The sequence below is a fragment of the Mauremys mutica genome, chromosome 5 (genome assembly GCF_020497125.1).
Source record: "Mauremys mutica isolate MM-2020 ecotype Southern chromosome 5, ASM2049712v1, whole genome shotgun sequence".
In the NCBI taxonomy this organism is placed as follows: domain Eukaryota; kingdom Metazoa; phylum Chordata; order Testudines; family Geoemydidae; genus Mauremys; species Mauremys mutica.
The window spans coordinates 116,711,748-116,738,949 of record NC_059076.1 but is presented as its reverse complement, the minus strand read 5'-3'; the positions used below and the strand labels follow the sequence as shown (position 1 = coordinate 116,738,949).

The window sequence follows — 27,202 nt, the reverse complement described above, 5'->3', positions numbered from 1 at the left end:
CATTCCAGAAGGGGCTTTAGAGCTGCAGGCCAGGGCCCCTGGGCCCTCTTAGCCCTGGGCCCTGCAGCCCCTAAAGCCCCTGCATTCCGGGTGGCCCTGCCTGCTTGGGAGGACAGCTTCCCCGCTCGCTCCCTCCCCAGAAAGTCCTATGCGCTGCCAAACAGCTGTTTGGCAGCAGGGGAAAGTGCTGAGAGGAAGGTGGCAGTGGAGAAGAGAAACCTTGTGCAGTGCTCCCTTGTAAAGTCAGCCAAACGACGTTATAAGGGAGCATTGCACAACTTTAAACGAGTATATTCCCTAATGGAGCAGCGACGTAACTTTGAAACAACATTAAGCAGGAGGATGTTAAGTGAGGAGTTACTTGAGTTACTACAAAACCAGAGAAGTCATCTCGGTCTAAACTACCAGATTAGAAACCCATAATCAATGCCAATAATGAATCTGATGGAAGCTGAAGCCCAGAGCATTCCTATACTCCACTATCCAAGGATCAGTCATAGGCAGCACAAGTGTCTCTGGCTAACATGCTCTTACTAGTGCTATCAGACTCAGTTTAAGACTAATTTCTATGGGTAATAAACTTAGTCACTTTTCGCTAGAAAAGCTACCTTCCACCAGCCAGCAGAGCATTGCTGGACTCTGCACAGCATTTGTTTCCTTCTCACCTCCTGTAGGTCACACCATCCAATTGCGATAAGGGAGCTACTAGAGGTGGGCTAGGAATAGTTTACTTATTGGATGGCAGGGAGCCTCAATAACTGGTGACATTTCCATAAAAAAAACTAAAAACCACACCACCACCACAAGATGGTAGAACCACCTGTAGTGAATAACTCAAGTAGTTGTTTTCAGTATAATGACTGATCATTTCCTTGATATCACATTTGCTTGTTCAGAGAAGATAGACTCGACTACCACAGAAAACACAGGGCAGATTCAATGCTATAGCAATCCCTCCAGGTCATGTTTGAAGAACAGTGGTCACTGCACTATAACTGTTGGTAGACAACTACAGTATATAGCCAAGATTGTTAGCTTGGCACTTGCTCATCACTCTTCACTTCAATTAGGTGCGCGCACACACACACACTTTCCTGTCTTAAAGTTCAGTGTACAAAGATACTGAAAGACAGGGAAAGGCCCAGTAAAGAATAGCTGATACAAAATAAATATTCCAGCAAAAGCTACCTCAGTTGAACTCTGCAAGTTGGCTTTATATCAGAAGACAAAAGGTTGTTTAATTGTAACTTCCAGACACTCAACAGCTTTCCATTAGAAAGCACCACACTAAAAACTATTTCACAGTGAAAAGTTTCCATGAAGGCGAGCAGAGGCAAGACAGTGGGTTTCAGGAGCAGAAATGCTTTCTGTGCTGCCTAGCAAGAGCCATTAGTAACAGTGTGAAAACCAAGTAAGCTGGAAGATTTCCACAAACAAGGGAGCATCAACTTTTTTTGATGGTGGTGGTGGAGGAGCATGGGGGAGAGAGAAGATTGAATATTAACATGTGAACAAGATTTAGGAAAAAAAATCCAGCTATTTAAACACTTTGAAGCTGTTGGTAGTGGCAGTTTCATTTTTGGTCATTAGGACTCATGTATCTATCACTTCACACCAACACTCCACAGATAACCAAGTCTTCCTCTGCTCTGCTAACACAGAACTTCAAGTCACATCTTAAGGCAAACTTGACAGTGAATTGTGATATCAATCTGAACAGTTTGTTAATAGCTCCACTGTAACAGGTTTTGTTTCTGGAAAGCGCAGAAGTGGCAATCAGAAAACATGTAAATTGGTTTGCAAAAATCACCTCAAGTCATAACAATGATTCACTTAGTTTAATTCCTGTACTGAAACAGGTGTTATAATTACTGCAAATTTGTTTACATCAACTTAATTCTTCTCTTTAGGAAACAAATGTATCTTTAAACAGAAGCCAAGGTTCTCCCCGACATTGAAATGACCAGAAAGACATTCTCAGTTGTTCATAAGGTAACAACGATGTTTCTGGAGTGAGAAAATGCCATGACAGTTATTTGTAAACATTAAACCGACAACAGTAAGTACATTAAAATCCCACATTTCCATCCTAAAATAACCACAAATCTTTGACATGAAATACATAAAGAGTTTATTATGTGTGTACGTACCCCATTTCATTATGTGGAGGAGGAAATCTGAGGCAACAGTTTGGTGCAGTACAGACAAGCAACGTAATATACAGTAGCTGCACACAGCTTGATTTGTTTTGAATCACAACTAAATATTCTTACTATGACCATTAGTACAGAAATGTTCTGCAATTAGAAAAAATGAGAAGTATTTCTCTCATGCTGTACAATCTCACACGGACTCTGTTAGAAAATAACTGATCATGTTTGAATTTTTCATGCCAACTTGTTCGGCTGTTGCCTCTGGAATGTTCAGCACAAAGGTTAAGTTCCAGACATAATTTAAGTGCTTTTCATGTGCAAACTGTTACTGGCTAAAGCTTTCAAAGTACATTTAATTACAGATATGAACACCCTGTAAAGATATGAGGATATGATAGAAGACCCAGAGGACAATAGAATTTTTTTTTTCTTTTAAAGAGAAATGTTATGTTCCACTGCAGTAGTTCTAGTCCCTGATGAGGTCCTTCCAAGTAGGACTGTTCACTTATAGGAGATAGACCATTCTTTGACAGAAGCATCATGGGATGTTGTTACCAGAGTATGTTCATCCAGCCATGCCAAGCTGCTTACATGATGTAGCCTATGAGCATCTGTGCAGATGGAAGGAGATAATACTGCATTTTAAAAAAAACTCAGTTTAAGAATTGATAGGTTATTACAGTCATCTTAGGACAATTTTTTATTTTGAAAAAAAAATCAATTAGAACATAAGAACGGCCATACTGGATCAGACCAAAGGTCCATCTAACCCAGTATCCTGTCTTCCGACAGTGGCCAATGTTAGGTGCCCCAGAGGGAATGAACAGAACAGGTAATCAACAAGTGATCCATCCCGTCATCCATTCCCAGCTTCTGGCAAACAGAGGCTAGGGACACCATCCCTGTCCATTCTGGACAATAGCTATTGATGGACCTAGCCTCCATGAATTTATTTAGCTGGTTTTTGAACTGTAGTGCACAAAGTACTTGTAAAAATGCAGTTGCCTGCAAAGTGTACTTAGTGAATGGCAGTCTTGATCCATAGAACAGTTAGAAGGTTACAATTACATTATAGGGGGTAGGCTAGATGTCTCCGCCCCTATCTAGAGGGGGAGATAATTGCTAGTGTAATTCAGAGAGAGAGAGAGAGAGAGAGAGAGAGAGAGAGAGAGAGAGAGCGCGAGCACGCGCACTGTCCATATTGAGAGAGACTAGTAATTCTCAGAACTAAACCTCTTTCTATGAAAGAAGTGCACAACATACCTGGTATCTTGACTCTGGTCTCCGGGTCACTTAAGGTCCAAACATAAACCATCATGTCCATGCCCCCGGAAGCAAAATGCTCATTGTCTGGAGACCAGGCAAGGCAAACAATTTTTGCATGGTGTCCATAGAAGATGTTATGTTCCTATTTGGGAGATATTGGGAAAATGGTGTTATTTTAAAGACTTCAAGTAGCTGTTCTGCTACCTGTCATTGTCCCTCATAAAATTTTGTTTCCTGTTAAACATGTTGCTAGAACAGTTAAAAAATATACCTGTATACCCCAGGTACACAGTAAAATTCTAAGCTAAACGCCCTTTACATTTGAAAATCATGGTTATTGCACAAGTCTGTCGCGGGAGCCATTTAAAATTTCCATTTTATGCTATTTCTATTAACATCTGAAAGGAGCCAACAGAACTTAAACCAAAATGGATCAAAAATGGTAGGACTGGATGTTCAAGTTTTAATCAAACACCAACTGGAGATCCTAGGACTCTCCAATGTCTTGCTCAGCTGTAGCACAGAAGTGGTTATATGAAGCCTTAAGTAGCTGTACAGTAGCTGTTTTGAGAAACAACCACCCATACTTGATGGTGACCACATCCCAAATGGAATCTTTCCGAAACTCCCTCTTCTGTCCTTCAACCCCCGCCAGCCAAGTTCCCCACAGACCAGGGCAAATCAAAGTGGCACCAGCCTCTGCCATAACAGATGCAAAACCTCTACAACTTTCTAGATCCACAGGTCCTCCACATGCGGTGTACCTCATCCAGTACACTAAGTGCCCAAACAACTGTGTCGGTGAAAAGAGACACTACGCTCTCAAATGAACTCAGACAGAAAAAAGGATAAACCAACAACCATGGGCAAGCATTTCTCACAAAAATGATCACTCCATATCTGACCTCACAGCCCTTGTCCTCAAAGGGAACCTGCACAACACCTCCAAAAAAAAATGAGCCTGGGAACTTAAGACTGATCCTTGGTGTCCAGTGGAGTTTAATACACAGACAGTGGATCTATGGCTCATAACCCTCCTTTGTCCTGCAACAATAGAGGTGTTAACTACCCACAGTCACCTTAAGTTGTCTCTTCAATGTGGGTTAAATAAACATGCAGTTTTAGGACTAGTAAATACTTTTGTTGGAAATCACAAGTCAGATACAGCAATTCTTACCGCATAGCCATCAGCAACACTAAAGACAGTGACAACTTTGTTTGCATCACAAACTGCAAGAAAGGCACCATCATGAGAATATGCCAGGTCAGTCACAGGACCTTTAGCTTGCAAGGTCTTCTCATCGATTTTCAGAGAGGTTCCTTGGATTGAGTATAGATGGACATTCCCATCCTGCAAGTTAATAATGAAAGTCAAAGCTTTACAACAAAATCAGGAAGGCTATTAAGTTAGAGGATCATATGCAATTACAGATATTTCTCCCTTTGAAAAAAATACATAAATCAGTATTTTTAGAATATATTGGCCATGTCAAATTAAAAACATGCTGCTGCTTTAAGACATGGGGAGAGTTTTGATAAAAACTTAAACTATCTAGAGAGAAGATGTTGGGGAATGTATACTAATCACAGAAGTGGGAAAATCTAATGGAAAGAGGCCAGAAGATAGCAGCTTAACAAAAAAACCCCAACAGCACAACTTTAAATTAAAAGCAAAAACATTAGTACACTGCCAACTTTGATATCTTGGTGCAGCAATAGCTGAGCGATATTTAATGGACAAGCAAAACCAAAAAGCTTGCAACCATGGAATACTGTTCCAGTGCTCACTAGAGTGTATCCTTACCAGTCCTCCCACTGCAGCGGTACCACCTCCTGGGTGAATGGCCACCACTTCTGGTTCATAGCCAGGGTCCTCAATTGCAAAACACTTCTTCTTATTCTTCATCAAGATGATCTATAAATGCAGAGCAATGTACCATAGAGAACATTGGTTCAAAATGCTTGATAGGCTATAATGTCTCGCCATACACACTATGCTTGTCAGCCACAGCAGGAGTTACTACTTCATTGGTTCAAAGAGAGTATTGAGATTCATTCTAATCTAGATAGATTAGAAGTATGAGACACCTATGCCTGGCAACTAAGCTTTTTCTCCTATGAGCATTTGAAAGTGATGCAGGTGCAGACCACCTTCAGTCTACAAACTGCAAGCAGTCAGGACACGCTCTTGCATACTGTTAGCTGAAGTCCATTTAATCACAACAAAAGAGGTGCATGAAGGAATCTAGCATTTCAAGCAATGCCTACTATCTTTCAGAGTACTGTCTTTGGTTGGGAGGACTGAGTTACGAAGTACACAGGCTGTTGATCTCAACTGCATCATCCGAACTATTTGTTTTTAGTTATGACTGCCTCTAATAGGAAACTCTAGCTGGATAGGAAAATGAGCCTTTGCACATGAGATTATAAAATTTCAACCCACATCCTTATTAGTCAAAAGCATTACAAAGGAATGCAAGCATGGGTGGCAGGTGAACCCTGGGCTTGGGGAAGCAAGTGGCCGGCTCACCCTTTCTGCCCAAGGCCCCGCCCTACCTGCCGGAACCCAGAGGCCTTTCCCCCCCACCCCCCCCGCGCAAGTGCTGGGCCCGCTTGACCCCCCCCCCCCCCAATAGCCCCAGCCACAAGGGAAGAGCCCCCTGTAGCACAGCACCAGGAAGGGGTCTGGGGGCTGAGCGTGGGTGGGGCCATGCAAGGCTGTTTGGGGAGGCTCAGTCTTCCCTGGCCTTCGATACCCATCGCCCATGAACGCAAGTGTGGTTTTAAAACAGACATCCCCTAAGAAACAAGGATCTTTGGTTCTGCGTCATTTGAATTATGCTGAGAGCTTGAGTAATCTTCAAACTATCGTAGAGTGTGCTCCAACAATAGCCAAGAGATCCATATCTATGGTGCCAGGAGGTGATAAGCAAGCTGTACACCAAAGATGGATGCAACAGCATAAGTGGAGTAGCCTACCAAAGTAACAAATGTTCAAGCAAGAGACTAAGGAGAACTGGTCCCTGTTTCTGTATTTTTACTACTGACAAAAGGTCCTAAGACTGTTATCCTGACCATATCCAATATAGTTATCAGCGACTAATGATTTTGTGTTTCTTATATTAGCTATAATCTTCCTTCCAATTTTTTATTTTTAAAAAGATGGGAAATATTTATTGGGATTTTGGTTTTAAAGAGATGTTTTTATGTAAGGACATCTGTCTAGTCACTGTATGAGCTAGAAGGTTAAATATGTATTTGCTCCAGCTCATTAACAGAAAAAGCTACCTTCCATATTTAAAGTGTTCACACCCCCCCCCACACACACACCCAAAAAAGGAAAACAAATTAAAGAAGAAACCAACACTGCTGTAATCAGCACTGGATTCAAATTTCATGTAGATTTTCATGTTGACTCAGCCTCTTTTGGCATCATTAGAGGAGTATGGCTACATATCAGGGTACACCCTGATACTGGTGTAATGCATCCACAATAGAGGTGGGCACCAACTTAAAATAGACAAGTGGATTTAAACAAACCAAAAGCAAAAACAAAAAACCCACTGTATTTAGACAAGTCTTACACCAGCAGATTCTTTGATTTAGTTATGTTTGTACAGAATTTAAAAATAGTAAGGTGCTATATAAGTGCTGTTACCATGGGCTAACATTAACAGCTGATCCACATTGACAGCTGCCTCTACCAACATAGACTCCTCCACTGAAATAAGTTTTAGAAATTTGTTAGTGTACCAATGACATACTCAGAGCATTAAATACTGTATAGGTTACACAGGGCACATCTACACAGCAACCAGACACCTGCAGCTGGCCCATACCAGCCGACTTGGGCTCACAGGACTTGGAATTCCACACAGCAGTGAAACAGCTCTGCAGTCCAAGCCTCACAAGCCCAAGTTGGCTGGCCCAGGCCAGCTGTGGGTGTCTATACAGCAACTAGACATCATCAAGATAATATCTTGATACTTACTTGTCCAATGCATATAACTACTGTATATCCACCAGGACCAACAGCTAAACATTTTGGTTGAACATCCATTTTTACAACATCCTGGCCACTGAAAAGAAAAATACAAATTGCTTTTCTGTGTCTTTATTTTATTCATGTACAAGTCTCAATTCAAAAGTCAGCCATTGAGAGATCCTTGAAAAGTAATCATGAAGTAAGTCTTTAGGTCTGCAATATGCAGACAGTTCCCTTAGCTAGCTGTTGAATATCACTTCAAGGTATCTAAATTCACAATCACGATCTACAGCTGGATTCTTGTCTTAGAAGTTAAGGCTTCTCTACATGGAGGCACCTGGGAAAATTAACCTGATTTAAAATTTTACAGTGGATTACTTTACCCACATTAAATTATCATGTGGATACTCTGATTCAGAATTAAAGTGACCTTAATTAATCTTCAGAGAGATAGACTGGGTAATCCTAAAAGGACTTGTCTCCTGAGGAGGTAGGATTGGCATAACCACAGGGGAAAGAATGTTTTCCAAAAGGAATCTTAGATCTTGTTTTCTTCTTATACAGTGTACTATATAAAGCCACATAAGAACAGAAGCACGCTCTCTCTCAGATATATCTATATAGTGAAGACAAAACCCTACACAAGTCATGCAATACAAGACACAGATACATCTGGTGCTTAAGAAATAAAAATAAAATCAGAAAATACTGTCTAAGAAATTAGTCTCATGTATGTGGAAAAAAATTAACTGATCTTCTATTGTTTCATAGATAAAGCAAGTTGGGTATTGCAAGCATTTCTAGGATTTTCATGGTAACTTGAAAAATTTGCACAAGTTGTATGATGAAGCCATTCAGCATACCACACTATACCAGTGAAATTCTCTTACAAAAAAAAAAAAAAAAAACCACGCACACCCCCCCCCCCCCCCAAACACATACATAACACAACCAAATATGGTAGCTTCACTAACCTGTAGTCTCTCTTGGTTAGGCTAGTATAACGCACAGTGTCATCCATACTGCAACTGACCAGCTGATCCAATTCATCCACGGCCATTCTAGAAACCTGGTTTGTATGCCCTTTTCCAGAAAAGTCATCGTTCTCCCCAGTTTCGGAATCCCAATAATGTGAGAAGTAGAATTAAGGAATTTTTTCTTGGAAGTGTGTGTGATCGTGGTGGTGGTGGGGTTGCAGAAAAAAACCTAGGACTTCCAACTCCCAATTCCAGATAATGAAAACAAACACTGACTCAAGTATTCCACAAAGGAACTAAACGAAATATTTGAATAACCAGTTTAGAACAGTAAAAAGGTACTGGCAAACAACAAATCATTTAGTGTTAGGTCTCAATGCCTAAGGAACACTTTCCAAGAGGGATATGGATATAAACACTGTATCTGTACTTTTCTTAACAAGGGACTAGTCAATCTGGTATGTTATCACCATGCTGAGGAAGAAGCTCTCAAACCTTCAAGTTTGTGTCATATTTGCCAAAAAGAATGCAGGTAAAGTGTGCATTATGTTCACAATGAGCATAAGTGTATAATACATCACATGTTAAGGGAATGTATAAAGAAATTGTATAAATTCACATTTGCCTGTTACAGAAAAAGCTAGTAGGGTTCAGCTCAAAAACACAAAAAAAACCCAAAAAACCCTCACAGGCTGACCCTCTGACAACACCCTGGGGGGAAATCTAGATTGCATTCCACGTTTATTGCTCCATGGGCCAGTGGGAACTGGAATTATTATATAATTAATAGATGTGCAAATTCTCTGGGAGTTGGGGGCCTGATTATGCTTGAGACACTGGCTAGACAAGGAACCATAATGAGCGGGTGACAGTCTTACCATGAGGATAGCAAAGAAATTAAGGCTACGATAAGGTGGTGAGAAACTTGCAGCGCTGAGAGCAATGCATAAAGCTAGGCTTATTAGTATATAAACCCAGAGGCAGAGCAACAAGGAGTTCATAATCCTTTCAGTTTAGGAATGACTTGATCCCTCTGAAGCACCTGACATTGGCCACTATTGAAGACAGGAGACTGAGCTGGATGGACCTTTGGCCTGACTCAGTATGGCTGTTCTTATGAATGTTAATAGGGATTCATAAAAGACTATTGTGGTATCAAGAAAGCAAGTTATTACAGAGAATGGTAAAGATTACAGATAAGTGCCATGTTAGTTACAAGTTAGCAGGAATTTGGTTCAGCAATATGATTTTATTCAGGAATGTCAGAGGAAGTTATCTTGTCTTCAGTAAAGTGATTTTAAAAAGTTCCTGGAAAGTAGAATACCCATCTTAAGGAGAAGTGGGATAGAATAACACCATTTGATCACCAGAAAGGATATTAATGTGTCCATCATGACTTCCGGAGTAAATATAGGATTTTCCACCATTTTTATGCACGGTCAGACACTGAATTGATTTACTATGACCCTGTGAAAGAATAGCATTAATAGGCAATTTATTTCTCAGTTATTCAAACTAAAACAAAAGCAATCTGTTCACAAAGTGCTACTGGTAAGATTTAGAAAGTAACATCACATTTTGGTTTTGGTCTTTGTTCAATCTCAAAATTCAAATGACTAGTTGTCTAGGTCTGTTTCAAGGAATCAATACATAAAGAAAGTGTTACAGCACTGATATTTCTATACAAGTTCTAAAGAATTAAATATTCTGTAATATGAATAGTCACACACTTATTTTTGGATGGAGATCCCTTTAGGACCCTTTCCATGCATAAGTGTTATGTTCCATCATAAACAAGTTCAGTGTTTACAAGATGGTTAAATATGGTCACCTACATGTATTGGTTGCCAGAATTACAGTAACAATAATAAAAAAAACCCAAAAGAAATCTAGGACACAGGTTTCTAGTTCATGTAAAAATGAAACTCCCATGGGCTTGCTTTGTCACCCCGCCACATAATTCCTATTAGAGCTTGACTGCATAGTGAACCATATCTCCATGTTCACAACAGTTAGCACTTGCAGGATGATGAAAGATGCTCATGGGTGGTATTCTAACTCTGATTTTTTAAGTGTAATTTTAAGCATGTTTAAAAACTAGTGTGGAAGTAAGCTCTTATTAGCATAATTAAGATCATTACTCACCTGCACATTTGAACAAAGTATAACTACTATATCTGACTGCTATGACTCAGGTGTTAGTCAGTGATATGCTCAGCAATATCCAGGCTTGAGGGTTCAAAGAGATTCCTTACAGCCACATTTTAATGGAACAGTTACTATTCCCAAACAGATTATTGCTAAAACCAAACTATGTGTAGTAGAAGGTCTGCTGCAGCGTGATCAAGGTCAACATACCTTTATGACACGTAGAGGCTTATTTGGGTTATTCTTATCCAAATAGTTAATGTAACCAGTGAGGGAGATGCTCAGTAAATGGTCCTTCTGCCACAAGCAACCCAACTGCTGATCCAGAACATTTGATCCCATGTTAAATGTACTGACAACAGAGTTAGCACCAACATCCCAGATTTTAGCAGTTTTGTCTCCAGAAGCAGAAAGCAAGTGAGTGCTATCGGGGCTCCAGCTAATCTGTAAAAACAAGTACCTGCTTTAGTATACTGACTGCACTTTCCATTGACAACAGTACAAGATCTTGCAATACTAAGTTAAATATTTATTGTGCTGCAGTTATGAAACACAAAAAATACTTACAGCATAAATGCCTCCATCATGAGCCTTATTTCCACCCAGAGCACAAACTTTCTCTCCGGTCTTCCCATCATAGACAAAAATCTTTAAACAAAACAAAACAAAAAAACACATCACATAAGCATATTGTACAAAGTAACAGACAATTAGAGGAAGCTTGCAGATATACAATCTCCAAAGTGTATTATACAGCTAACTCTTTGCTGCAGGCATTAAAGTAACTTTGTAAAGGTCAAGTTAAGGCTTGAAGAAAAATGCATACTTGTACATTAAATATTTAAGGTACCAGAGGATGTTAAGGCATTCTAAATAAAAGCAGCAAGCTGTTCCATGCAGGAATTCTGACATCTGAAATACTGGGAAGTATTATGCTTATGGCTCCTACTGTGATAGCTGCCATTCCCAGCTAGTCATTAGAATCTGCCTATATGCAGGAAGCTAGCCATGGCAACAGTGCTGTTGTCATTCTTGACCTCCTTAGCTGATAAAAATGTGTAAAGACAGGCTCTTACCTAGCCATTTATACTGCACCCACCTTCTCAGCCAGTGCAAGGAGTCTAGCAGTGGAAGCACCAGCACAGTTACGTGGTGGTACAGGATCAAGCCCTTTCATAGGGGATTTGAGAATTTTTGGATATTTTCCTTTGAGCCTGAAGAAAGCCTTGCTGCAAAAAGCTTTAGGCAGAGGTATCATCCCCCCAGCAGATAAGTAGCCTGCATTGGGGAGGAGCATCAGGAAGAGAGAGAAACAGGTACAGCCTGATAGGAGCAGCACCAGGTTTTTGTAGAACAGCTGCTGTTGCAGCTATATCATGGGAGGATAATGACAGTTCTTAAGTCTGTTTTCTCACAGTAAAAAGAGAATCAGTGTGTAGGCTGTGGAACTGCTCCCCCAAACCCCATCCCCCTCAAAGAGTGTGTAACTCTCAATTATTCCCCTCCCCCAAGTGGATATTGATGTGGCAGCTCATTTTTACCTGGCCATCTGCACTAGATGTAGCGAATCTGTTCCCATCAGGAGAGAACCTCACAGAGTTAACAAAACGGCTGTGGTCCTGCAGGAGACAGCAATTAGCACCCAGCCAAAAAACAGAAAAGCTTTAGACATCTTAGATAAGTTACTTGATCCCCATAAGACCCATTCATTTACAGTGAAGTTCTCAAGCAAGAGGCTCTCCACCCTACTCAAGCCACAGACTGGCTGTGATGGAGAGGCCTACAGAGGAAACCTCTGCACCGTCCAGCATAGGTAAGAATGGAGGGTGACAGAGGTGGGTTAAGAGAAGCCATAGGATCCATGGCTCTGCAGTTCAAATAGCTTTAATGCAGGATACAAATCAGATTAGGAGTAATCACCATGGCTTTGGTTAAGAGGGAAGAGCCACATCCCATTCAGGATTGCTATTTTGTCTCCACCCACCCCCCATCTGGTCACTTCATACGCATAAAGCCTTAGGAATCAGGCTTATGCAGGTGAGTTGAATTCCACCCATAATAGTCAGAAAATGTATCCATTTCATGCCCAATGTTTATAACAACTTTACTCATTGATTTGGATTTTGCTAAAGAAGCAGTTATGGAAAGCTGAACGGTCTGAGTTGCCCATACACCAGTCTAGCCACTATAAGTAATCATTTAAACCTTCAGGAGTTTGTTCTCCAAGAGGATTGCCTACACTACAAAAAACCCAACAACCTTGGCAGAGAGCGTCTCAGAGTTTGGGTCAACAGGATAAATGTTCCCACTCAGGCTCAGACTCTCCCCCACCTTGCCAGGTCTGAGTCCAGGCTCCTGCCAGAGTGGGAATATCTACACTGCTGTTTTCAGCTCTATAACACAAGCCAGGGTTAGCTGACCTAGGTTCCCAGATTCACTGATGGATTTCCCTCTCCCCATGCAGTGCAGACATACTGTAAGAGAGCCAAAAAATAAGAAGTAGCTTCTGAAGTTCAAATGTATATTCAGTAGTGATAACACTTTACTGACTGTGGCACTCAAAACTGTTCTACTAAGTCTGGAATGGAAAAAGGACTAAAAAGCACTTAAAGGGTTTAAAGTCACCTTAAGGCACATGCAAACAACAGGTTTCCAACTGCCTTAAAATTAGTTGCCAAGTTTAACTTTTCAAGAAGCCCTACTAGTATGGTAGGGACTGCAACAGCGCCAAGTGGCAAGGCCTATCCAGAAGAAGACAGGCCCCAAGTAATAAGGCCAGGAGGCTCCCTAAGGGATGACGTAAGAGATGTGAATGGTTTGGATATAGTCATTCCACTGTTTGGTTTGGTTTTTGGAAGGTCTCACATTGCACAAGTGCAACCCAAACCAGAAATTAAAGCTGACTTGTTATTTTCATAGTCCAGACAGAAAGTAAAGGGTGAAAATTAGATTTGTAACTTCAATTTCATTTTTTAAATAACCAGTAGTGATTTTTCAATACCTAGGTTAACATTTTCAAAGCTGCCTCAAGGGATTTGGATGCCTAATTCCTGTTTAGAATTGAGAATCCAAATCCCTTAAAGAGATTTGAAGATTCCAAACCCTTCCTGCTCCACGGCTTTCCCATCCCCCACCCAAACTGGCACTGCTGAAAGTATTGTTAAAAAAACATGGTAGAATATTTTGAGATTGGACTAAATGAAGGAAAAAACTGCTCCTCAAGAAGGGATACTGAACATTGTTACACTTCCTACAAACCCACAAAAGAGTAATGAAAACCAGCACAGAAAAAGATGTGAGATGACACTAAACTTAAAATTATACTGTTTTGAAGAACTAGTCTAGAGAGAGAGTTTCCTTTCTAACCCATCATTTATTTTGTTTTTCTGAGCTTAAGCTAGACCTTCAATTATCCTCAACCATGGCTACTCAATGCTAAGAAAGATTTTAAACTGGAAACCAAGATTTTGTTATGGCAATGAGCTGTATCACAAAAAGTAAGAACTGTGAAGACTTTTTAGTATACATCCATACGACTTAACACAGCGACATAACAGAACTTATGCGCAGAAGGAGAAAAGTATGTTAGACTCACGCTTATTGTAAACTTGAATTTGAATGGCGGTCCCTCAAAGAAAGCACCACAATTGTCATCACTGCCAGTTACTATACGATAGGGCCTTGTTTGTTTTATATCCACGCTGTTGATCACCTTGTTGTGCCCAGAGATCTCTCCGACTGAAGAGCCAGTATCCCATAGGAACACTGCTCCAAATCTATTTAAAGATGACAATACACACAGTCCATAAAATAAAAATTACATGAAGGCCAACTCCTTGAGCATCAGTAATCTGCATACTGAGTGCATGCAGACAACAGAAATTAGGTCATCTAGTTAATCTCATGCAAGTGCAGCATTGTTTCCTAAAGGATATTCAAGTCCTTTGTCTAGGAGACAGAGTCCAAAATCTGCCACATGTACCAAGCAGAGAAGCAAATACACAAAGCTTTTTAAATTAAAAATATCCCTTGGAACTCATTTTAGGGGATCAATTACTTAAAGCATACTGAGAGGAGCAAGTTGTTGTCCTAGGTGGATAGTTGCTACAAACAGATAATGGATAGTATGGAAGGCTGGAATATAAAACAGCATCATATATAGGGCCCTACCAAATAGATGGTCCATTTTGGTAAATGTCAGCCATACGATTTTAAAAATTGTAAATTTCATGATTTTAGCTATTTAAATATGAAATTTCACAATCTTGTAATTGTAGGGGTAGTGATCCCCAAAAAGGGGTCAGCTCGTGTTTTTAAAAACAGTAAAAAAAAAATACTCACTGTCACTAATGTAGTTAAACAAGCTCTAGACAATCATTTCAGCAAGTTTCTAAAATGAAGCTAGATTTGCTGGAAGTGCAATATGATTCGTTAGGAAACCTTAATAAACTTTGCTCTATTATTTTTTAAGTTTTTTTTTTTACTTCTGGGCATTTTGAAAGAAAAACAAAAATAGGTACGTTGATATGGAAGATACCACACACACATTTCTTCAGTACCAACCCTTGGGACATTAGCAAACAAACTAATGCAGGAGGTGTCTCCCCAAAGAATTAAGTTAGGAGTCAATATACAGTAGAATCTCAAAGATACAAGCACCAGAGTTACGGACTTACTGGTCAACTGGACACCAATCAGGCAGCAGCAGAGACAAAAATGCCTTGGGGCTTTAGCCCTGGGCATCAGCCGCAGGGGGTTGGAGCTGCAGCTGCGGGGGTGTACGAAGAGAAGAGGAAAGAAGTTTGGGGCTTTAGATGTGGGGGTGGAGGGAGGTAGTGCTGGGGCTTCAGCCACACAGCTCCATTCCCAGCTTCAGCCCCAGTGCTCCCCCCATAGCTAAACCCCTGACTTGCTCCCCACTGAAACTAGGAGCGGAGCCGTGGGAAAACCCTGAGCCACAGCACCCCCTGTGGGACAGAGGCTGGGAACAGAGCTGCAGGGCTGAAGCCCTGAGCCCCAGCGCGCCCTCTGGGTCTAATGCCCTGAGCTCTGGTGCTCTCATGGGGCAGAAGCCCTGACCTCTCCAACCCCATGCCTGGAACCCTGAACTCCCCACCCTGCAGTTGCAACTGCACCCCACCACCGGCCGATGAAGTCTATAATGTCTTGTTCAGAGTTACAGAACATTTCAGGGTTACAAATAACCTCCATTCCAAAGATGTCCATAACAGAGGTGCTATTGTACCAGCCACTTGTATGGAACAGTAATTAGTCTTAAGATGCAGTATGTGGCCTTTGTCTGGAGGCCACTCTTGCTGGATTGGTCCCCATCTTCACAGGTCTGCCAGTCTTTTGTACTGGCAAGTGTACACATGTACCTGATTGAAGCTATACAATGGGCACTTCTAGCCTGATAGACAAGATTGCAATTGGTGGTGAATTGTGTTCTTATTGCAATTAAACCCAAATATGTAGTTGTGCTCATGTGGAAGATACAAATATAAAAGCGTGATTCTCTCTCCAACACCACATTTTGTAAACATTTAATATTCTGAGATCTCTGCAGTTCTCCCTGCTACATCCCCCCCAAACCAAACAACACACCTCACCACACCCTGTGAACAAAATGGGCAATCTTGAATTGATTGTATGCAGTGTCATAGCCATGTCGGTCCCAGAATGAGAGAGACAAGGTGAGTGAGACAGTATCTTTTATTGAACCATCTCACCCACCTTGTCTCCCTAAGAGGGAGAGAAAAAATAAAAAACGTAGTACTGCTCTAAAAAGGTCTATTTTAATGGCATTGTGCTTCCCCAGTGAATAAGCTACTAACAGTTCTGCAGCTGTCAAATGCTATGTAAAGAGTTTTGCTACTAAACAGTGAATCTAGACGTCTAAACAAGGAGTGTGATACACATTTCTCTTTGAGGAGCTTAAAGCTTTCTGCATCACTGATTTTGTTTTGTTAGGACAAAACAGTTTACAGTAGATTGAGAATTACTCACTTCTCCCTGCCTTCCCCCACAGCGGCAAGCCTCTTGCTGTCTTCTGTCCAGGCAATATCCTTGATTTTTCCTGCAAATGGCTGATATTCATACTTCAGTAGGTGTTCCTTCTGTGTGGTATCCCAAATTCTAAGCTTTCCAGAGACATCTGCCATAACACAATAGTACATAACTATCACTGTTCCAGCAAGCACCAAAAAGTCACATGTCTCAGCAATCTGTGTCAGTAAAAATTTTCAACCATTACTGATCGCTAGTGCTAAAAACCTACCATCATACGCCATTATACAGACTAAGATTCCTAAATAAAACTGAATCCAATAAGCATTAGAAATTGGAGCTCGTTAAAATCATATATTCAAAGTTCATCATGCAGAACTGATAATTATAGGTGTGTCCGAGATACGCACAGATCTGCTCTGCGTACAAGTCAGGCATTTGTGCAAGTGACCTTTTAGGTCTCCAACCACAAGCATAAATACCTGGCCTACTCTCTGCATACAGAACTTAAATGCAAATGTATGAAGTTTAAAAGCTGGATTGCTACCCAAAAGTCAAATAAGTGTATTCAACAATCGTCCATCATCGTCAACTTCAAGGGATCGCCAGTCCATGAAAGACAATTTCAAGTTATCTGTGGGTCCACTGATGGCTGAGACCTATTCTAGAGCCACAGACTCTTCCACATTGCGGACACATTTCCAAGCAGATGGGTGAGCCTGGGATGTTGGTTTGAGCCCTGGCCTGCTTGGTCAATCCTGTTTTTCCATTATTCAACAACGGTGATGTATCCCTTGCCTGTTGTGACAAGTTTATCCTTTTTAGACCAGAGGTCTCAGATTTATGCTTAATATTCTGAGCATGCATTGACAGTTGCCTTGAATCAATTACCACTTCTTCAGAATACTAGAGAAGCGTGGAACACACTTCAGTTCAGAGGAAATATTGTGGTGGTGTTAGTCACAAGTTGTGATGCCCTGTACCTCGGGCAGGGGAAACCCTACAACCCCATGTTCATCTTTATAAAATGATTGTGTGGTATCCAATGCAAAGTTTGTCATGTCAGGTGTTTTTGGAAGGCTCATGATGCACTGAGCATGGTTGTTATAGCGATGTTCTAGTAATGTTAATTTCACGTATATAGTTATGAGGCCGAAAATGTATCCTCATAAAGCAAGCCCAGACAAAAATTCTCCAAGAACACCTCATCAGGGCAGGTATGGGACAAACTCAGCCCAGCCTCACAGGAATCAAGGATGCTGGCCTCGGCAGCAACAAAAGAATCTGTTAGCCTCTCGAGGGAGTCATTCCCCTTCCTTTGGTCAGTTTGGAACTGTGATGAGATAATGCTCACCTGACTCTGAAAGGGGAGCACACAAAGCCAAGAGGAAAGAAAGGTCATGATAAAAGGGAGACACATTTGCCATGCTCTCTCTCCCCCACCTACATCTACAGACATCACACCAAATGACTGAAGACCTGATCAAAGAGGAGATCCTGGCTGAAGAGCAGCCAGCCAGCCTGTGGTGAGAAGCATCTAAGTTTGTAAGAGCATTCAAAGTGTTAAGATCAGCTTTAAATGTGTTTTGCTTTTATTTCATTTGACCAAATCTGACTTAGGTTTTGACTATAACCTATCTTTATAGTTAATACATTTGTTTATTCTACCTGAAGCAGTGCATTTGGTATGAAGTATGTCAGAGGCTCCCCTCAGGATAACAAGCCTGATACATATCAATTTCTTTGTTAAATTGATGAACTCATAGAAGCTTGCAGTGTCCAGTAGGCATAACTGGGTACTGCAAGATGGAGATATTGGCTAATGTCATTCAGTTGCACAATCCAAGGAGCAGCTTACATGCCAGGGGCTGTGTGTGAACAGCCCAGGAGTTGGGGTTCCTACAGCAGATCAGGGAGAGGCTGGCTCTCAGAGTCAAGGATTGGAGTGATCTAGCAGATCACTGGTCCAGATAACACCAGAGGGGAACATCACACAAGTAGAACATTTTGTAATTCAGACAGGTTTAGTCTTTTGTAATACAAATAATTTACTCTTTGCCTTTTTTAAAGGCCTAATATAAAAGCTTGTGTATTTAATTCAGCTTGTGTATTTAAAGTTTTGTATTTAGATGGTCCTCTTCAATACGATATCTGGCCCCTCACAACACCCATGATGTGAGGTAGGGACTTATCCCTATTTTACAGGGAGGGAAAGAGGCACCTGGTGGATTAAGTGGTTTTTCTAAGAATGCCTAAAAGTTAATTATTGAACCTGGATTCCAAACCATTATTCCTGAGTCCCAGGCCTGTACCCCACCCACTGAAGTATCACTTGAAGACAACAACATCTACATTAGTATTTTGTTATTCCTCCCCCACATCATTTCACTACTGCTGTAGTAGCAATGGTGGGAACACTAGCATAAGAAGTGTGCAGGCCTCTTTTCCCTTGGGTTATCTAATTCAGCTCAGCAATATCTGGGGGGGAAAATGCAGGCATGCATGCTTCTCAGTGACACTTAAGACTTAATGCACAATTGCTTCAAGTTTAAAAGTGTGTTTTTTTGGTTTTTTTGGGTACAGAAGACCCACACAGCCTGACATACTTAAAGGTTAAATGTATGCTTTTGATCTGTGCTCAGAGGAGTGGCGAGTTACTTACAGGTTACATACAAAAAAGAAAAAAAAGAAAAGAAAAGTTTCAGGGGAAGACTTTTGATACCCCAACAGTCAAACATTGAGTATGTGGTAGGATGGGTGATGGCTCAGATGCCCCTGCTAGCAGACTCACTAAATAATGATCTGTGCTAAGAGCATCTTCTCCAACCAGACCACAGTTGAGAGAAAATACAGCACTGATCTGTGTGAGTGATAAAGTAGATGGGCACTTGGGCAAAGTGAAGTATCAACATAGAACAAACCCAGAAGTGCTGGGTTTGGGGCAGGGGGACACTACACATAGTATTTTAAAAAGGAACCAGTTTGACAACCACATGGACTGGTAGCCAGGAAAACCCTGCCTTTGATACAGACTATTTTACAAGGCTGCACTACCCAGACTTTTTACACTCCCCATCTGTGCTCAAAAGATATGTGCAAAGCTTAGGATCTGCATGGAGGGGTCCACAAGGAGGGTGGGGAGTGGGGTAGGGAGAGTCACTGAAACTTCCTGCAAATTCAAGATAGCCATGTTGAGAGATAAAAGAGAATGAATTTAGATGGTCCCACTCTGAGATTAATGCAGAGTTGTGCCCCACTCAACGTGGCTGTAAGAGCACGCTGTCATAGCAGGTCCGTACTGGTTCTTCTATTTAGGAGCCGAGAGTATGTACAAAGGATATGCACGCCCAACGTTCTGTGGAACCTGGTTTCATGGAACCTCCCTGTGCACAGCTCAGCTTTGAGGAAAAAAGCTGATAGAACCTCTATGGAGGTGAAGGACCTGGAGATCTGAGACTAGATCCAAAGCCATGGAGTGGTTCTAGAGCCATAACCTGGCCCATGAGATCTTGGCAGTGCTGTGAAGCTACTCAGGAACTTTGCTGGAGCCAAGATTCCGGCCTGGAGCAGACTTAATCTTGCAGGCTCCAGAAGTCAATTTGGCATGTGTTCACATTTGGAAGGTTTTATTTTCAACCAAACGGGTTGGGAACTTACTTAAAAATAAATATGAAGACAAGTTAGGGGCTTGAATTCAAGTTAAGATGTTTCTTACTTGTCAATACAGCCACCATGAAAGTGTTATATATCTTTCTTTAAAGATAAGTGTTGGAGAATAAATATTAATAAACTAAAAATACTTTAAAAATCTTTAAAGTTTCCCTTATTGATTTGTCCTTTCATCTGACAAAGATCAATCATCTAATGGAGCATGGCATTAATGTAGGTTTGTTTCCTTGTTTATACAACAGTATCAAAAATAAATTTTAGTTTCTGCCAGGAAGCCAGATGAGGCAGCAAGGACTTTGTTTAGTGTAGATTCTCAAAGTTTGGGTTCATTCTCACTGTTTTCATAGAATCTTTACACAAAAATAGTTTGACAATCAGCATCCTTTCCCTGCTAAGTTGCTGTGGTGAAAACTGCAGTTCAGTTTACAGCCCTGAGAGAGATCAGTCCAGCAACAAGGAAAATGAGGACCTTTTTGTGTGCGTATGAGACAGACACACATAGACCCAGTGGCAGAATTTCATTTTAAAGACAGAATTTAACACCGTATTTACGGTTTAGAGAACTTGTAAAGAGCAAAAACCAAAATTAAAAATTCCATAGTTCGCTCCTAACGCTGATGCACATACAAGGCATTCACTATAGCTAAAGGACTGTTTATAAGAAGTTAATTTTATATGTCTTATGTACAAGTTTATTAAGTTGAGTATATTAAAATACTTCTTAGTTTAAATCCAATGTCTCCTCATGGAGGAGGGAGCATAGTGTATCCCTTCAAAAAGAAATGATACACTATGCTCCCTCCTCCATGAGGAGACAAGTTTAACATTAATGGCACATGGTTAGGAAAAAAATACTTATTTTTGTTTCAGCTTTGTTAAATACGTATTATGTAGTCTACAAATGTTCAAGCTTTATACCTAAAGTCTGTGCCACTAAGTTTTAACCTAAGCATTTTAGCAATCCTGTCCCATAACTCATGCCAGAATGTGTTCTGATACTTTACCTCCAGATGCCATGTAGAATCCACTGGGAGCATACTTGGCAACCACAACTTGATGGGCATGCTCAGTATAGATATCAGCAATTGCTGGATTCTGCAGTTAAAACAGAATTAAAAAGTTACAAAATGACGTGGGTTTCAGAGAAAAAAAGAGAAACAAAACTGTTTTAAAGCTGAGGCACTGGAGATACTTAAATCCCATCTACAATAAAGAGGAAGGGAGAACAGAAGTAAAACATACCACTGATCAGTGGGAACTTACTGTTTAGTGTGACAGACAATACAGAGTCTAACATGGCTGCTGTAGTGAGAAGCAATATCCTCACTTGCCAATCACACATTAGCGTAATCCCCAAAATACCTGTCCACAATACTGGAGGTTGGCAATTCATTGACTGATAAAGACTAAGTTGCACTGGAATGCAGAGAGAAAGGGTTCCAGAACAGGAATCAAGATAAAAAGCACTTAAATATATACAACTGTACAGAAAGATGGGTAGGTGAAAGGAGAAAGTAATGATCTACTTTGCAGAGTACTAAGCATGGAAAGGTTACTTCAGTGAAACATGCCTATAAAGCCTTAGAACAAAAAATGTTAGATAACTCCTTGCTTAGCAGGACATATGCATTTGTAGTTTCTGATGTATTAATACTGCAAGTCTTCACTGCTAGATCTAGAGACATTATGAGAGTTGCATCAGCAGGCACAGGAGATTACTTAGCTACTTGGCTACACTTGCAGATGTAGAGCTCTGGGAGTTAAACCAGCCTTTGGAGACCACAGCAGGGAAAATGCTGCCGTATGTTTACACTGTCAGCTGCAAGCGCACTGGCATGGCCACATTAGCAGCTCTTGCAATGCCACGAACAGCAGTGCATTGTGGAAGCTATCCCAGTGTGCAAGTGCTTGCAATGCGTTTTTCAAATGGGAGGGGGGGTGGAGTGTGACAGGGAGTGTGTTGTGTGTATGTCGGGGGAGACAATGTGTTGTGGGGGGCTGAGAGTGTGTCAGCATGCTGTCTTGTAAGTTCAGACAGCAGCAGCCCCTCCTCCCCCACACTCACAACAGCAGCATTCCACACTAATGGCTTGCTTTGTCCCGGAGCAGATAAGCATGCCAGCTGTCAGAAATGGAGATCTGAAAGGGGCTATCCACATGCCTGCGGCCAATTTCAAACCAATGAGAAGAGTGGCCTCTTGACTTCAGGGGATTATGGGATGTTGCCGGAGGCCAATCAGAGCGCAGTAATGCAACACCTCATCCACACTGATGCCCGGGTGTTTCAGCCAGAGTACAGCACACTTTATGCTTCTCGTGGAGGTGGATTACCAGGAGCACTCCAGAGTTGCAGACTTGCAGAGTCCAGGTGCTCTACATGTCTTGCCGGTGTGGACACACCTCAGAAGTTAGGGCGGCAGGGGCTGCTTTAATACACTCTAACTTTCAAGTGATTTACTAAGGGCTTGGCTACAATGTGGACTGAAACGCCCTTGTCTTTTGGGGAAACTAATTTATATGCAGATTTCCCTAAACAGATTTCAACAGAAGGGCTAGTATAGAAATAGTTATTCCTACGAGCAATAGGAAAATTGGGATCCAGACGAAGTTGCATCATTGACTGTCAAGACATTACAATTATAGCTTATATGCTTCTCTTTGGAGAGGTCTTCAAACTCCATAGCAGAAGGGACACTCAGGTCATTCAACACATGCTCAGATGCCTCAAAGTTTAACCACAAAACTGACTCAGTGACTGAATGAGTGAGGAGCTCTATCATCCCTACCACATCAAGGAGAGTGCCATCAAAATACAAGAGATACTGGTCTATATTTATTGGCTATCATAACATTTATTCCATAGAGTATTGACTATTCAAGTGCAGCAGACCAGCTAAAATAAAAAATTTTTAGACTGATGGTTCTGCAATTTGTCAGTTCACCTTTCATCTCCAAAAAAGACTTGCGTTGTTTGGTCAAAAGGAAAGAAGTGTGGGTGAAATTGTTTTGATGCTGTAATTCACAAACATTTGTTCCACTGCATCATAAAAATCACTAAGTAATAGGGTATGATTCGATCATGTGCTCAGGAGAAACTGGGCTGTTACAGACTACCTATTCTGTATTAGGAAGCTTGCAGGCTTTTTACCAGGAAAAGGTCTTGCTCTTGCCAGTACTATCAGTCTCTCAGAGATGTAATGTAGCTTACTCAAGCAAGGGTAAGCTTTTCTATTTCTGGTCTAGAATACATTTATACCAGTTGAGTGCACTTCTAGCTCTGGCAAGTCAGAAATTATTGCACTTTAAAGAGTCACCCAATTCCCTAACACTCTCCATTTTGCTGGGTGATTGAATTTAAGTAAGCAAAACATGTCTGTTCTACAGGACAAGAAAGTTCATATTCCTCTCTGTTGTAGTTTCACCTACTATAAGTTCAGAAGGCTCTCTGTATACTGCATTCTACTGCCAACATTATGAGTTGTTCCTGTTTTGTAGCAGAGTTACATCAGCCCTCTGAAGCGAAGTGGATAAAAACTGGACTTAAGGGACACTGAATTTAAGACAGTCAAGCCTCTGATTTATTTTTTTTTTTTAAGTCTACTGCTGGTTAAAGATTATGAATGCCAAACATAAAGAAAGTCTTTTTTTTCAGTTTATTTTCTTTGTACATTTAATAGCACTATTCCCCCAATTATAGCCAGTTCCTTCATTTGCGTGCATCTTTCACCCAACAGGGAAGAGAAACATTTGTTTAGAATTAGAAGTTATGACAGGACCAGAAAAAACTAGGACTGGAATGAATGGAAATTCAGGGGCAGGTACAGTATCTAACACCATTATTAACTCATTCTTTGAGGACCAGCTAGCGGGAAAAGGAGGGAGGGACCTGTTCAACAACCAAAACAAAAACACACCAAAGCACAGAATTCAGGTTATTCATTGAGATTATGTGGCCCTTACACCGAAACCAGAGCTGCTTATGATAGCTTGGAACTCAAACTGTCTCAGACTTTGCAGGAAGAAGGACCCATAATGGAAGTAAAATATTCATGAGATATCAAGTCTTCCAAGTATCACTGATCCCTCCTGCCTTAGCAATGCTTTTCCAACACGCATCCAAGACTTAAATATACTGAATCAAGTTTTGGACTTCTCTGTCATAGCTAAGAGACCATCCTCATTAGCCTCACGTACTTCACTAGGGGCAATGGATTTGTAAGACACTAACGACCTGTCTGGTTTGTTGACTAGGATGAAGCAGTCCCAGCTGGAATTGGGAGAGTTATTCTACTGTACAGGAGTCACATGTAGTATTCTCCAAGGGTCTGTCCCTTGTTTGTGTTGACATGAGATAGAGTTATTTGACTAGGCTTCCCTATTTTTGATGGGGAGTGTTTCAGAGACTAGATTAATAGGTAGTACAGGCATGGTCCTTTACTAAGGAGAGGATTATTCATTTAATACTACTATTAAATTGCAACAGACTGAACCAAAGACTATGATGCATGCTTTTGTGACATTAAAAACTATTAAAACAAATTTTGTAACAGGCTGCAGTCAGCTGACAATTACCAGAAGACTCTCCCCTTGCCTGCCAGTTTACTCTTACAGCATACCGAAAGATGTAGGTATTAGTTTTAATGTTACGACTAAGTCAACTGGCTCGGATATCTTTCTGTACATCTGTCATACTACATCATTTTACCCTCTTAGCTGAAACTTTTGGTTTCAAGAAGACTGGGACATTTTTGCTGTTGTCATTTAGCCAAGATGTGGGACCACAACTATGCTGAAACATTAGAACTAGAGTCCAAGGAAGTTTTTTTTAAAAAAACCCAAGAAACCTGAGATCTCAATTTTTTTTAAATGTTAACAATTTAGTATTTGGTTCCATATCATGGAAGGCACTTTCAGCACACTGGCAGCTAGAAAAGAGATTTGGATATACCCAAGGGGGGGGGGGGGAGACAAATCCTGGAGAACCACCGTCAGAGACAAACATTGTCATGGAAAGCAGGAAATTCCAAGGATATATACTCTTCCCACCTGTAACCTTGCCCCCACCCCACAACGTTTACATTGCGGGGGAGGGGGGTGGGGGGAGAAGGGGGAAAGAGAGAAGGAAGGAGAATAGGGTGAGGAGTCTCATTTTCCAGTAGCAAAAATACATTTACCATTTTGAAGACTATATTGAACCTGGAGCCCAAAAGAATAAAAACAGTTCTACAAGCTGTTCCCATGCATTTCAATAGAATGAAATCTTTGCAGCCTGATTATTACTATTACTATTTAAATGGCACATTGTTCACAGTTCACTGCTGATCACCACATAAGAAACAACCTACTGAACATATCTGTTTTATACATTTCATTCATATGTAGTAAAGTTCCCTAGGACTAAGACTAAGAGCTTTGCATATGCAGATATTAAACTTTCAATCAAATAGGTGAGAGCTGTTTTGATTTCTCAAATGCAACAAACAGAGTAAGCTACACAGCACTGGATTCGATTTGTAAGATTGTGTTTTTCTCCAAGGAGACAGCTTAGCCCAGGAAGTGGGGGTATTTATTAACTTAATAAATCCATTTTAATGGCTCCCTAGGCCCCATAATACAGATATTTGTATTACTATATTAACAGGGCCAAGTAGAGCATGACATACCAATCCCATCCTAAATTCTACAGGAAGGGATGAAAGGAGGAGACTACGCAGATTTTGCAGAGATTTTTTTACAGATTTCTGTAGTCCCCTCCCTGCCCACAATTTTATGACTGAGTCATACACCCTCCCTCTTATCACAGATCTATCTGACCTCCATTGAAATTCCAAAGTATCAGGAAAAAACCAAAAAGAAACTGAGAGGAAAGAACTACATCATGAAACAAACAAAAACTATATTATACATTACATCAATGTTTCTGATGACGACACATTTTCCATTGGTGTACAGAAAGTTGTTGCCCTTGGGATCCCCTCCAATAATTTTGGAGACTCCTCTTTCAACCTGGGGGAGGCTGGCAAACACTTTTTCTACAAAAAAGAAAAAAAAATGTAGATGTTGATTGCGGGCATCCCTAGCAAACGTCGTTCAAAAGCAAGTCAAGCCGCCCCAGTGGCTGCTGCTGCACAGTCACTTGTTGCTGCCCCGGAGCCCGGGACGCGGAACACTCTGCACCCAGCACAACCCGGGCGGGGCTAACGGGGGTCCCCGGCGAGCGAGCCCAGCGCGGTCCCAGGCACCGCCCGGGGCAGCGGCAACGCAGGCACGGCCGGAGCCCGAGCAGGCGGCACCGGAGCCATTGACTCGGCACGTCGGCTCCGGGCTGAGCCAGCCACCCGCCGCGCAACCCCCAGGCGGCAGCCGCCGGGGCGGGCTCCGGGCAGGCAGCCACACGAAGGCGGCTCCCTCCGGGGCACGGGAACAGCCGGGCGCCCCCCGCACTTACTGCTCTCGAACGGCATCTTGGCCCCCTTGTTCCCGCGGCCAGAGGGAGGCGACGCGCTCGGTGCCCAGGCGGCGGTAGCGGCCCAGCCTCTCCCTGCTCCGGCCTCAGCCCCAAGCTGCAGAGCAGGAAGCGCCCGCCGAGCTCGCCGCTACTCCCCTGCTTTGACCATATATAGTCAACTCTGCGCTCGCCGAGGAGCGGCGGCAGCTCCCCTCCGCCGCGAGCCCGCGCCCCACGCCCCGCCCCGGAAATGCCGTAAGCTCGCGCCAGCCGCGGCCGGCCCCGCCCCAGTCTGGGCGCGCGCCGCAGAGAAAGAGGCGGGGGAGAGACTTCGCCCGGCCTCGGCCTCGGGCCTGAGAGCCGCCTCGGCTTCTGCGCATGCTCGCTCCCTTCGGGCGGCCCTCTGGCGCGTGCGCGAAAGGGAGAGCGCGTGGTGAAGCCGTGCGGCGGCGGCTGTTTGTCCTCCTCGTGCCCTGCCCCCACCTCCTTGCCCGAGCCCTAGAGGGCAGGGCGCGGAGAAGAGGGAGCGATAGCAAGCGGGCAGTGGGGG

General features: G+C 42.0%; 1 protein-coding gene across 1 annotated transcript; it reads right to left on the bottom strand.

Moving 5' to 3' along the window:
- Positions 1-1,819: 1,819 nt before the first annotated feature.
- On the bottom strand, positions 1,820-26,869 carry WDR1 (WD repeat domain 1). The gene is made up of 15 exons (XM_045019245.1): positions 26,653-26,869; positions 26,115-26,236; positions 21,209-21,299; positions 16,536-16,683; positions 14,125-14,305; positions 12,071-12,148; positions 11,097-11,177; positions 10,740-10,973; positions 9,761-9,848; positions 8,379-8,535; positions 7,411-7,498; positions 5,224-5,334; positions 4,597-4,770; positions 3,417-3,561; positions 1,820-2,764 (listed from the first exon to the last, which is right to left on the bottom strand). The coding sequence occupies exons 1-15, from the start codon at positions 26,666-26,668 to the stop codon at positions 2,655-2,657; spliced, it is 1,824 nt and encodes a 607-aa protein (XP_044875180.1). The 5' UTR covers positions 26,669-26,869; the 3' UTR covers positions 1,820-2,654.
- Positions 26,870-27,202: the final 333 nt, after the last annotated feature.

Coding starts and splice junctions, on each gene's coding strand:
- WDR1 (XM_045019245.1), bottom strand. Junction 21,300..26,114: donor TCGTCATCAGAAACATTGAT/GTAATGTATAAT, acceptor TTTTAACTGCAG/AATCCAGCAATTGCTGATAT. Junction 12,149..14,124: donor AATTCAAGTTTACAATAAGC/GTGAGTCTAACA, acceptor TGTCTCCTGCAG/GACCACAGCCGTTTTGTTAA.